The 12,727-nt window shown below is 40.4% G+C and overlaps 1 protein-coding gene across 1 annotated transcript in view; it reads left to right on the forward strand.

Moving 5' to 3' along the window:
* PCDH15 (protocadherin related 15) overlaps positions 1–12,727 on the forward strand; it is a 1,464,924-nt gene that overhangs the window by 997,709 nt on the left and 454,488 nt on the right. Inside the window, exon 9 of the mRNA XM_054035363.1 lies at positions 6,116–6,226. Within this exon, the coding sequence (XP_053891338.1) occupies positions 6,116–6,226 (111 nt within the window). The remainder of the gene's footprint in view (positions 1–6,115; positions 6,227–12,727) is intronic.

The following is a 12,727-nucleotide window of genomic DNA, read 5'->3' on the forward strand; positions in this document are numbered from 1 at the left end:
AGGCCTCAAGTCATCCTTGTGCTTATTCATTCCTGAGCAGGCTGTGTGCTGGTCCAGTCCTCTAGCATGATTTAGGCTAGCTTAGAAGCTGATGCAAATTATACCAACTCCCAGAATTCCCAAGATGCTCGTAAGGCAGCTGAAGATTTCTGAGGTGCAGAGAAGCCGAGGCCCTATCCTTCCACCAGCTCTACACCATCAGAGTTTTAGGGTCTGTGTCCATAGTAAGCCATGTAAAATAGTCCAAGCATAGGGGAGAATCTGGGCCAGAGTGAAGGTAAAATAAACTGATTGTATGGGCCTGATTTTTAGCCTCCAGTTGTGTGACTGAGTATTATGCATGAACTCACCAGTGCTTGTTCAGTAGATATTAAAATTAGTAAGACAAATCATAGATGAAAAAACAAAACAAAACAATTTACCATTTTTGTGAAATTCTCATAGTTTAGATTGGAAAAAAAAATACTAGGCAAATAATTTATTTAAAAGTGGCCTTGCATTTGTTGAACGAATAATTTACCACATTATTTAACCAGTTCTTCTGTAAACTCTTCATGCAGATGTTGGTACTGGAAATGTACAAGGAGTTGTGTGTGCGGCCGCCCCAATGAAAATCAGGGCCTGATTTTTATATAAGAACATAATTATCATTGTTAAATAAACATTTTCGTTGGTTAATTTTTCAATATACCTTCTTACTTTTTTAACTCTAAATTAATTATTATTTTTTATTTTTGTGTATTTTCTATATAGCCCTTTATTGGTCTGAGACTTGTAAATATTTTTTCTGTGGTTTTATCCCTTTTCATGGAGACTGCTTTAATTTAACTAATGTTAGTAGCATATAAAAAATGAGAAATATAATCTAACATTTTTTCACTCTCAAGGCATGCTGCTTAATTATAAAGGCTGAGACAGTTTTAAAACCATGGCACACAAGCTGATATTTCATCCATTCACTTCACAACAATTTTTTAAGAGGGTGGTATATGAACCAGTAAAATTTGGGAACCACTGGGCTAGATCATCACCAGCACTATGCAGCCACAAAAGTGAGTATGGAGGAGTAAGGCCACCCCTTTACACTCTTTCATGGGCAACCTGTAAGCACAAGAGCAAAAGCAGACTCTGCAAAGCCACTGCTTTCTTGTGACCTCCACACACATGAAAGGGAGGGATTAGACTGAGCGTTGGCTCTCCCCCCAGCAAATGCAGCATCCTTGTAGCTGCCCCAAGTGACATAACACATAGCTGTTTGTACTTCCCCTTGCATAGTATAGATTGTGAATGAAGATATAGCCCAAAATACTCAAAGAAGATGCCCATAGTCCTGATAAAGTTGCACACCAAAAATAAGCACAAATTTGGTGGCAATGAAAAACGGATAGGTAGGTAGATACTAACCTCTACTGAAAAGATTCACAAATTTGCATTGTCTGCCTGTCTAATTAAACATTAAAAGTTGTCACACTGGGTGCTCATTCAACAAAGCTCCAATGTTTAGATACTTCTGATGATAACTTCTTAAGACCTTCTTTTTGTATAAAGAGTCAGGGGTTATATCCATTAGATTTGTCAATATTCGTATTGTCACCTTTTGTAACTAGAACATCTTTCTACCCAGTAAAAGGATGGGATTGGGTTGAACCTTCAGCTCTGGGACCCTCCCACCTTGCAGGGTCCTAGAGCCTGGGCTCCAGTCCATCTCTGGAAGTCTATAAGGCAATGAAAAAGCCCCGCAGACTGAGCCTGGCAAGCCTGGGTTGGCTGGCATGGGCCAATCACAGGTTTTTCTTTGCTGTGTAGACATACCCTAAGAGGCCCAGTACAGCACTGTCAGCACAGGGCAGCAGCTGTGAACCCATATGAACCTCGTCTGCTTTTGGGGCCAGAGCAGCCCTGGCCTAATATTAGGTAGTTCCTCAGGAAAGGCTGTCCCCAGCTTTCTTTGCGCAGCAGTATTGCCAGAATCTCCACAGTGCTGCATGCTCCAGACCCCCTGAGGCACATCCTTCCTGTCCCCAGACCTAGCACATCCCTTATCCCAGGATTTGCCAGGGGTTCCTTGAAGCCTGGATGCCTTCCTCAGTTCCTATTTTTCACCCATCTGAATCTGGTTCTATTAAGGTCCCTTTATGCTGCTCTGGCACTTTATCTCTCAGGTAAAAGGGCCCAGAGCCACCATGGAAATCTCACTCATGGATTAGAAGTGGCATATGCATTTATGTTATGATACTGTACAGTAATCACAGATGTTTGAAGTTATTTATTTAATTCACAACGTCTCTGCCATATATTAGCAAATTCCTTTAAAAAAATATTGAGGCAAAAGCTGCTGGCTCTCTCTACTGAGTAGAAAACTGCCAGACAGCAGAAACCCAGAAGCACTTACCACACATCTAAATGTTGCAACTGCTGTTCCTACTGCTGAAGTGGAGAACCAACTTCCAGTGACTTTCTTGCATTGTTGAGTACAATGGAGAAAATTGGAGTGTGTGATCATGCACAAAACTGCAGAAGCTAATGCTACAATTGCCTTCAACCAGCATGATGTTCATTGGGCTTCAGAGTTATGGTGTGCAAAAAGGGCTTAGAAATGGTTGTTCAAAGTTTAACTTCAGAGCAACTTACCTACTACTCATGATTTTAAGAGATTCTTCAATTTTCTCTTTAAATTTCCTCCTTCCTTTCAGTCCATACACATAGCCTTGAACCCTTCCTAACTCCTGATTGGACTCCTTGTCTCTTTTAGCTATTTAATATCCCATTCCAACCCATCAGTCACCTGCCCCTTCTTGGTTCTGACCTATTTGCCTAGTTGCTGTACAGCTCTCACCCATCTGTGCATCACTGGTCCATTGGTGGAGCTATGCCTATAAACACCAGCTACCCCCTCATTCAAGCAGTATTATGTTTAAATTGGTACTCACCCTGTATAATCTACTTCAGTATCAATAGGCCACTTGCTTGTCTACTCTCTTTGTACTTCTATTTGCTCCCCTCCTAGCCTCCATTCTGACTATCTCTCAGACTTTTCAGAACTCCTGTCCCCTCTCCTCCCAACTCCATCAGCAACATCAGGTTTCTCCCTTTCCCACTCCATTATCACCAGTGCTTGATGCCAGTTCAACCCCTGGCAGGCTGCCCATCTTCACAACTGCTGAACATTCCCCTGCACAGTCTCTTATATTTTGGGGCCATATCATCAACTGGTATAAAGTGTTGTAGCTCCATTTACTACAATGGAGTGATACTGATTTACACCAACTAAGAATCTGGTGTTTTTTTTCCCTATTGCACTCTCCATGAACATTAGCACTCCTGATCCAACCCTTTCATCTCTGTGCACTCATCCCATCCCAACCCCTCCTCTGATTGGTCTCCCATACTACTTCATCCTTACAACATTCCATTCCACAGCAGCAAATGTTAGCAGGACCTCACCCATCTATGGCAGAACTATAGGCCCATCTCATGTTTTCTGAATAGAGATCCATACATGAAATCAGTCCGCATCTCCCCTCCTGTGCTGGGTCAATTCACAGAAAATATTTTACCAAAACTCATTTAACTAAAATGTTTTACATATATTAGGCACAAAGCACTATGTTGTATGTGAGTTAAGGTTCCTCTATACATAACATACCTTACACAAAAGCAAGAAAGTGATAAATTAAGGCATCTGACATGGCATACCTTTTACTGTTCAACACAGAGATGCACACTTCACCTCTAGGAAAACCATCATGCCACAAACCACCTATAACCCAACACCTCTACTGCCTCCCATGACATTGCATCACTTTAGTAGTACTACTATATTTGGGCTAAGTTTGTATGACTTTTTTTAAAAAGTGTGCCTCCAGGAACTCTGTCTGGGCTACATATATATTTTTTTCATGGCTTCTAATATTTGCCATTTAGAATTTGTTTATTTTGTCTATTAATATTTTATTTGTTTAAAATAAACACAGCATTGCATTATGGCACATTATTGCACAAGCATTGTTGCCTTATTATTTGAATGCATTAAATGTTAAAGCAGTCATTCCCGAAGTGGTGTCATATAGCAGTGTGCTTGATTTGTGGTTGTTTTTTTTTTTAAATGCTGTAGTTTTAGGTTTATATTAGAGTACTTATTATGAAAACCCAGTAGCCTATTTCTTAGTGCTGGGTAAAGAACATATAGCCATGATAGTTTTTAAGCTAAAGTGAATTTTTTTTTTAAACTGAAACACCTGAAGCAAAAAAAAAAAAAAAAAAGCTTACTTCACTCAAAATCTACACCTTCCTTCAATTTGAAAAGAGACTGCTGAGGTTGGTAAAACTAAAATTTAACTTTCAATGACAGTTTTACCATTTTAAAGTTCTTCTTGCCTTGAGGGATATCTAAATTATTCTTCTTTGCTCTTGCTATCTCACTGGCTCTACTTTAGTTTTTCTTCTGCTTCCATATGAAGTGTTTACATTTCAGTAGATTTTTTTTTCAGTTTGTCTCTCTAACACTGATTATGCTTATTTTTGTCGAAAAAGACATAACTGTCAAATTAAAAGTAAACAGATCAGCAAACAACTGCTATCTATAACATGGCCCACTTGTAATGTGTACCACTTGTTTACTGAAAAATCAGTCACAATTTAAACAAACATTTTCAAGCCTGAATTATTCATCATTAGAGGAAAAAAGCTTGCCATAATAGTCTGTTTAAGGAAAGAAAATACTTAGTTCTTCTACAAAGCCTTTCATGGATGGATCTTAAAGTATTTTATAAACATTATCTCCACAACATACCTGTAAATTAAATAAATATCTCCATTTTACAGATAGGAAAACCGAGGCACAGAAAGATTCTCAATGTTATAGAGACAGTCACTGACAGAACTGAGAACATGGTCTTGATCAATTGTCTCTAATCCTATGTTTCAACTTCTAGATTATCTTCTTTCAAAATGGGCCATCAAAGTAAATCAGTTTTGGTCTTATGAAACATGGTAGTTTCAGTACTGTAAAATGGAATCAGTCTATCTAAGTAAGTGGAAATATAGTGGAAATAGAATTTCACCTTTGATTTAAATAAGGTGCAAAATAAGTAAGGCACTGCTTAACTTTAATCATATGAATAAATCCATCTCTGTCTAGCAAAAGACCCAGTTGAATTTAAGCAAAACTTTTTTTTCTTAAGTCACCAGTGTTGAAATGTTACCTAATATCTCTTTAGTCCTTATCATCTTTTATACAGTTTGGCATATTGCTGGTTAGAACAAAGACATTCATGTTGCTTAAATGCATTGCTGAATGGAGGTCTAAATGGGGGTCTCTACTCTTATTTTTAAACTTTTTGCATCTCCCCACAAAATTGGAAAATGCGGGGGGAGGGTAGTTTTTCTCTTTCCCCTGTGGCATGGGTCACTTGCTGATTTAAACTAGAATAAATGGTGAATTCTCTTTAACTTGAAGTCTTTAAATCATGATCTGAGGACTTCAGTAACTCCGCCAAAATTATGGGTGTATTGCAGGAGTGGATGGGTAAGAATCTGTGTCCTGTGATGTGCAGGAGGTCAGACTAGGTGATCATGATTGTCCATCTGGCCTTAAAGTCAATGAGGCTATGAATCTTTTTTTTATTATTATTATTAAAGTCTCTGATACTTGAAAATACTTTCTCAGCAGCAGGAAATCTTCCTTGAATATAGGAAAGGACAACAGGAAGAAATCAAAGAACATGAATATGTTTTGATAAACAGAAAAAAGTTGTTTTGAACTACCCTATCTGCAGTGTTCATCAATGATTCAAGACGTGTGAAAAGGAAATATAAGAAAGACCAGTGTTCCCAAGTCCCTGCTCACAAGTATCTCATGACATTTTATGAATGGAAGTAATAATACATGAAAAAGATTCTGGTGCCAAGTTACCTACAGAATCTTTATTATGGGGTTCATATGAAACCCGCTTGATCAAATAAAAATGTACAAAGAACTGATCAAACAAATTAATCACTTCCCTAATATATCCTTGATTATCATACATATAGGTATCCATTGTAAGCTGTCTGCATTATTTAACATTAAAATACAGCATATGAATTCTTATTTTTGTTGTTTTGGCTTTTGCAGACATCCAATAGGACCTTTGACATTCCTCTCACTTTGTCTGGAGCAGTAGTTTTACGGGAGAGACTAAATTATGAAGAAAAGACACGTTATTTTGTTATTGTTCAAGCAAATGTAAGTATGGATTCCAAAACTGTTATTTCTGTCATAGATTCCTCAGGAGCAGGGGATAGGGCATGGGGTTGTCTTTTCTACATGTCAGGAGTAGGTGTTCTTTTTCTTAAGTCACCAGTGTTGAAATGTTGCCTAATATCTCTTTAGTCCTTATCATCTTTTACACAGTTTGGCATATTGCTGGTTAGAACAAAGACATTCATGTTGTGAAATAAGACATTCTTTTGGCATGAGGAATAGATTGTATATTTTAAGTATAGTGCATGTAGAAAAGTACATTCTAGTGTCACAGAGAGTTTGTTTTCTGACATATCTAGCTATATTAATGTGATCTGAAATTAGTTTAATGGATACAATTTAACTGTATCCCTGAGCTTTGAAATGGAGCCTTCTAAAATGAGGCAATTTTTCTTTCAGTTCACACTGTATGTGTGTTAAGTGTTTTTTACAGGATGACTAGCAGTGGATAATGCATGCTGAGAATAAAAGTGACATTTAAACTGTATCTAATATAGCTGTCATTGGGAGAAGACTTTAGGTGTCCTTGAAGACAATGAAAGTTATTTTTCCTCTTCTTTTTACAATAAAATTTGTATTTTTAATAAGTGGATGAAAAAATTCCATTCCATTCCTATGCAGCAGTTATTAATTCCACACAAATGGTGTAGTGGTTGAACAGGATTCTGTCAAATAACCTTAGAAGTGTTTGCTTCTGAAAATATCTATGTACATTTGTGCTGCCTTGTTCAACGTTCTGCCAAAGAAAGGAAAGAATCTACTTGAAAATTCACCCTCGTCTTTAATAAGCATCTCAGGCTTTTTATAGTAATCCAGATTAAAACAGATTTTAGGCCTCAGAATCTGCAAAGAGGACCACAGTGATCTTTGTCCTTCTCTGGGAGCACCACATGGGACAGAAACCAGACTGGGCTTCCCCTCTCACAAATCCAACACTGTGTCTCAATGGCCCATCCCACCTCACCTGTGGGGACTTCACCTAGGGCTGGAGCTCATGCAACAAGGTTGAGGGGGAAAGAGAGCCAGGGCTGGCTCTCTCCAGCATCTGGTTTTGGTGGAGAAGTGGGCTGTAGTCCATGAAAGCTTATGCTCTAATAAATTTGTTAGTCTCTAAGGTGCCACAAGTACTCCTGTTCTTCTTTTTGGTTTTGGTGGCTCATTCTTCCACTTTAGGGACACTAGATGGGGCAAGAGCTCCTCTCAGCTCCTGAGCTGGAAAGACAGAGAGCTTGACTGTGTGGGGCTCCTCCATCACTGACAACCTGCAGGACCTGGTCCCAACAGTCCATCCATGCTGGGGGATAACAAACTTCTGTTGCCGTTGCTGCCTGATATAGTTAGTTATGTAGCCTAAGTGGTAGTAATCTGTACTGTATTGCTGAGTAATCTCTACTGTATTTTTGAAGGGTCAGAGTTCAAACCTTGCTGATCATATGTGATGGAGGGGCTATTATAGCTGCAGAGAATATTATTTGCTTTTTCAGGTAGTTTTTAATAATGAAGAAAAAGGTAAATTACATACAAAAATAAGTTAAAAGAATGTTGTTTAGGTTGCAAAGTTAACTATGAAAAAAGTTAGGAAATGGCAGATTTATCATTGCTCCGTCTCTCATTGTGTGTATGCATTATGATACTGTCTTTAATTACATATTGTTATTTCCACCGGCCATCTGCCCCATTCAGTGCACAGGATGGATGCACAAGGGAGCTGAATTAAGGTTGCGTGGGCAACTATAAATCTGGCATTTCCTAGCTTTCAAGTGTTGGACTTTGCAACATAAATAGCATTCTCTTAAAGTGCACCTTTACCCCGATATAACGCTGCACATTCCTTGGCTTGCGCCACTTCCCTCAGCCCCCATTGGCCTGGAGCAGCGAACCATGACCAGTGGGTGCCGCGATTGGCCAAACCTGCGGACGCGGCAGGTAAACAAACCGGCCCAGACCACCAGGGGCTTTCCCTGAACAAGCGGCGGACCGGCTTTGAGAAGCACTGACCTAAGTAAAACTTCTCGCTGGTCTCTCAGAAATGGGAATGCATGAAGTCCCCCAAAGAAGAAAGAAAGGTTACTAACCAGTAACTGGTTCTTCTTTGGGCATTGACACTTCCTGTGCCTCATGTTTAGCACATGCATAAATCTTTGCAGGATTAATATCATAGTGACCCATCCTATATAATTTCCATAATATAGCTACTTATATGAATGAGAACTACTTGAGTGAGTAAAGGTTGCATGTTTAGGCCATTTTATTAAGATGATGTTAAAAAAAATAGTGAACAGAGTTTGAGCATAGAAGTTTCTGGTTATCAGGGAATAATGTACAGATTATCGAGGGTGCAAAGTTTGGTTTAAAATCAGGTGGCATAAGGAATACATAATCTGCAATATCCCCGATTGGGGGTAAAAGGTTGATGGGTCAAAATACAGGCATTGAGCTATGAGGGTATGAAGTTCGTATAGTGGCTTTGTATGGGTGTGGAGTATAATGAGTAGATATGATGATGAGGATGGATTGACCCTCATTTGGTGAGATTTAATGTTCAGGGAGTTTATGGTTCCAGTTCATATGATCCAACGGAGAAAGTCTCTTGGTCCCTTTCTTGTAGTCGAAAAACAATGTTACTCTGGCTCACGCCTCCTGGTACTGTCGGTGGCCGGTGATGTACTCGATGTAGATGTCCCTGGACCATCGGGTGGTGTCTGAGACCATGAGGCGCCGCATGAGCCGTGCGTAGCGTCGACCGATCCCGCAGGTCTGCAGCACACGCTCGTTGCAGGGGTCCCAAGCACCCAGGGCTCCGACAATCAGGGCATCCATCTGCACCTCGTGGCCCTTCGCTCTCAGGGTGTCAGCCAGGGGGGCGTACTTTTCCAGCTTACGAGCTCGGGCTTCGCAAAATGCCGGGGTCCTGTTCTCAAAAGAGACCGTGACGTCAATGAGGATGATCTTTTTCTGGGCCTCGTTGGTGATGACCATGTCAGGTCGTAGCTGGCTGTCGGTACCGGGGATGGCGCAGTTCACAGAGATCTCCCCCAGGCGTGGTGTGATGGCTTTCACCAGGCGGTTTTGGATGGCATTGTGGCACAGCTGCCAGGCTCTGGAATGGGGTTTGCAGCGGCACAGGACGTGGGATAGGGTCTCGTTGGAGTAGTCGCAGTTCCTGCAACGCTTGTCTTGGTTCCCGTGGTGGACGGATCCGTTGAGCGGGACATGCTAAAATCTGGTACTGTAATCAAACAGGAATTGATTTCAATGAAGTTTTGAGTGCTCAGGTGTTGTAGAAGAGCGCTCAGAGAATAGTTTATTGACCAAAAAAATGCAGTTTTCATCAACTCAAAGCTATTTGCAAATTTGCAGAATGTTTTTGGCCACATTTTTTTCAGGCTGGATTCACAAGGGGACTTAAGTGCCATTAACAAAATGGTCAGAGGAGGTAGTAGTTGTGGTGCTCCCCTTATGCCTAATAGCCCAGTGGCTAGCACCTTCACTGAGGCTGTGGAAGTCTGAATTCAAATTCCTTCTCTGGAGCAGGGAATTCAGTGCATGCCTCCCTCTCGCAGGTAAGTACACTTACCACCACACTATAGGGTATTCTGGGATAGGTCTTTGTGTCTCTCCTATTGAAGTTGTTCCACTTTATATAAATAAATAGTTAGTGGGCCAGAGAAAGTGAGGATAATTTTATAGTCTAGTGATTAGAGCTCTCACCTGGGAGTAGGAAGACCCAAGTAAAAGTTCCTACTCCAGTTATTATTCATTATTTATACATATTATCTTGAAAGAGAAAGTGGAGTGTGAGGTGAAGATCAGACCAAGTATCTAATTTATTCCGTCTAATGCTTTTCATTCCAGAGGATCAAAAAGTACGTAAATTGCTGTATTAAAAAGGCATCATATCATCCACCATTGAAATGCAACTACTCCTGGGGTGAAGCACAGAAGCTGTTTCTGTTTAACAATGTACAGCGACATTAATCATCGTTTTAAGACAGAAGAATATCATAGTCATTTGAAACCAAAAGGGAAATTTTTGCAAGTTTTCACTAGTATTTTCTCCAGTTAATATATTTTTGCTTAAATCTGTTTTTACACATGATCTATTATCAAGATGTAGCTTCAATTACAAAATACACTGTATAAGACACTAAAAAAGATGGCATGGCCCCCACTTTGATGAGATTATAAGTTTGGTTGATAAAGGTATCTGTGTTAACATAATACTTAACTTCTGTAAGGCATTTCATGCTCCGATTTAAAAAAAAAAATAATAGCAGGACATTTTGATTAAAAATAATTGCATTACACAAAATCAATGTAGCCCATATTACAGGGATAAAAATTGATTGATAGAACTAAAAAGTACTTGTAAATGGGGAATCATAATTCAGAAGGGGTGTTTCTAGTGGGATACTGCAGGGATCTGTTCTTTGCAATTCAGTATCTTTATCAATGATCTGAAAGAAAATATCAAAGACATTGCTGGCAAAATTTGCAGATGACACCAATATTGGTGGTGTGGTAAATGATGCGAACAGGTCAGTTTTACAAACCAATCTGAATCACTTGATAAGGTGATCTCATTTGAACAGCAAGTTTTTAATATAGCTGAACACCAGGTCATACATGTAGAAATGAGGAATGTAAGTCACACTTATAAAGTGAGAGGAAGGTTCTGAAATGCGATGGCAATGAAAATGCCTAGAGTTAATATTTATACAACCAGTAAATATGAGCTCACGGTGTAGTGTAGCAAAGATGGCAGTTCCAATCCTGGGTTTCCTAAGCAAGAAAATATCGAGTACGAGTAGGGAGGTAGTATTACCTCTGTGTACAACATTAGCGAGACCATTACTGAAAGATTGTGTCCAGTTCACACTCCAAAAAGGTTGCTGACCAATTGGAAAGGGTTCAGAAAAGAGCAACAAGAATATGATTCAACGTCTGGAAAACATGTCTTATAGGGTATGTCTACCCTGCAAGTGAAGGTACAATTGTAGCACTGGAAGGCATACCCATACTAACGTTAGTTTAGCTAGTACAGGTAACAATACAGTAACTCCTCACTTAACATTGTAGTTATGTTCCTGAAAAATGCGACTTTAAGCGAAACGATGTTAAGTGAATCCAATTTCCCCATAAGAATTAATGTAAATGAGGGGGTTAGGTTCCAGGGAATTTTTTTTCACCTGACAAAAGACCACACACACACACACACACACAGAGCATCAGTTTTAAACAAACAATTTAATACTGGTACACAGTGATGATGATTGTGAAACTCGGTTGAGGTGGAGGAGTCAGAGGGTGGGATATTTTCCAGGGAATGCCTTACTGCTAAATGATGAACTAGCAATTGGCTGAGCCCTCAGGGGTTAACTCTCACAGTCTACAAGGCAGCAGGAATGGAAGGAGGGGAGAGAACATCACAAACAGAGACACACACTGTGTGTGTGTGAGAGAGAGATGCGCATTTCCCCTTTAAGTACACTGCTTTGTTAATTAGATCAGCTTGCTGAGACCGCAGCTGCTGCTGCCAGCAAACTCATTCTGTTCTGAGCCCTGTTGTGTGTCCCCCCTGCTTTTTGGAAGATGGGGTAAGTGGGGTGCAGCAGCAGGGGGAGGGGGACACCCTGACATTAGCCCCCCTTTTCCTCCCCTCCCCCCCGCACAGCAAGCAGGAGTCTCGGGGAGCAGCTCCAAGGCAGAGGGCAGGAGCAGCACATGGCAGTGGGGGGAGGGACAGCTGCAATTGCTAGCCTGCTGGGCAGCTGCTGCACAGGGAACTTAGGGGAGCGGGGAGCTGCTGGGGGAGCTGATAGGGGGGCTGCCGGTCCACCCTGGTTCCAAGCCCCCCACCAGCTAGCTGCAATGGGCTGCTCTTTCTGCAAGCAGTGGACAAAGCAGGTGGCTGCCAAACGACCTTAGAAGGGAGCATTGCACAACTTTAAACGAGCATGATCCCTAATTGATCAGCAATGTAACAACGAAACAATGTTAACCGGGACAACTTTAAGTGAGGAGTTACTGTAGTAGCAGAGTTGTTGGCACGGGCTAGCAACGTGAGTAAAAAAATAGAATCCCCAGTGTGCTTGTACAGGGGTAACCTGCCTATGCTGAAGCTTATTCCACCTCATCTGCATTATTATTGTCACCTTTGCTGGTAGATTAAAGCTAACACAGCTATGCTTACCTGTGCTACAATCATACCTTCATTGGCCATGTAGACATACCTACATACCATGGTGATGCATTTAAGAAGCTCAATCTTGTTCTAAAAGTACCTACATGAGGAAAACATTTCTGATACAATACATATCATTAATCTTCCAGAAAAAAATAACAAGAGCCAGTGGGTTGGAAGCTAGAGCTAGAGAAATTCAGGCTAGAAATAGGGTGCATATTTTTAAACATTGGAATAACTTACCTAGGGCTGTGGTGGATTTTACATAATGTGAACTCTTCAAATCAAGAGTGGATATC

This window comes from Malaclemys terrapin, chromosome 7 (assembly GCF_027887155.1).
Source record: "Malaclemys terrapin pileata isolate rMalTer1 chromosome 7, rMalTer1.hap1, whole genome shotgun sequence".
NCBI classification, from domain to species: domain Eukaryota; kingdom Metazoa; phylum Chordata; order Testudines; family Emydidae; genus Malaclemys; species Malaclemys terrapin.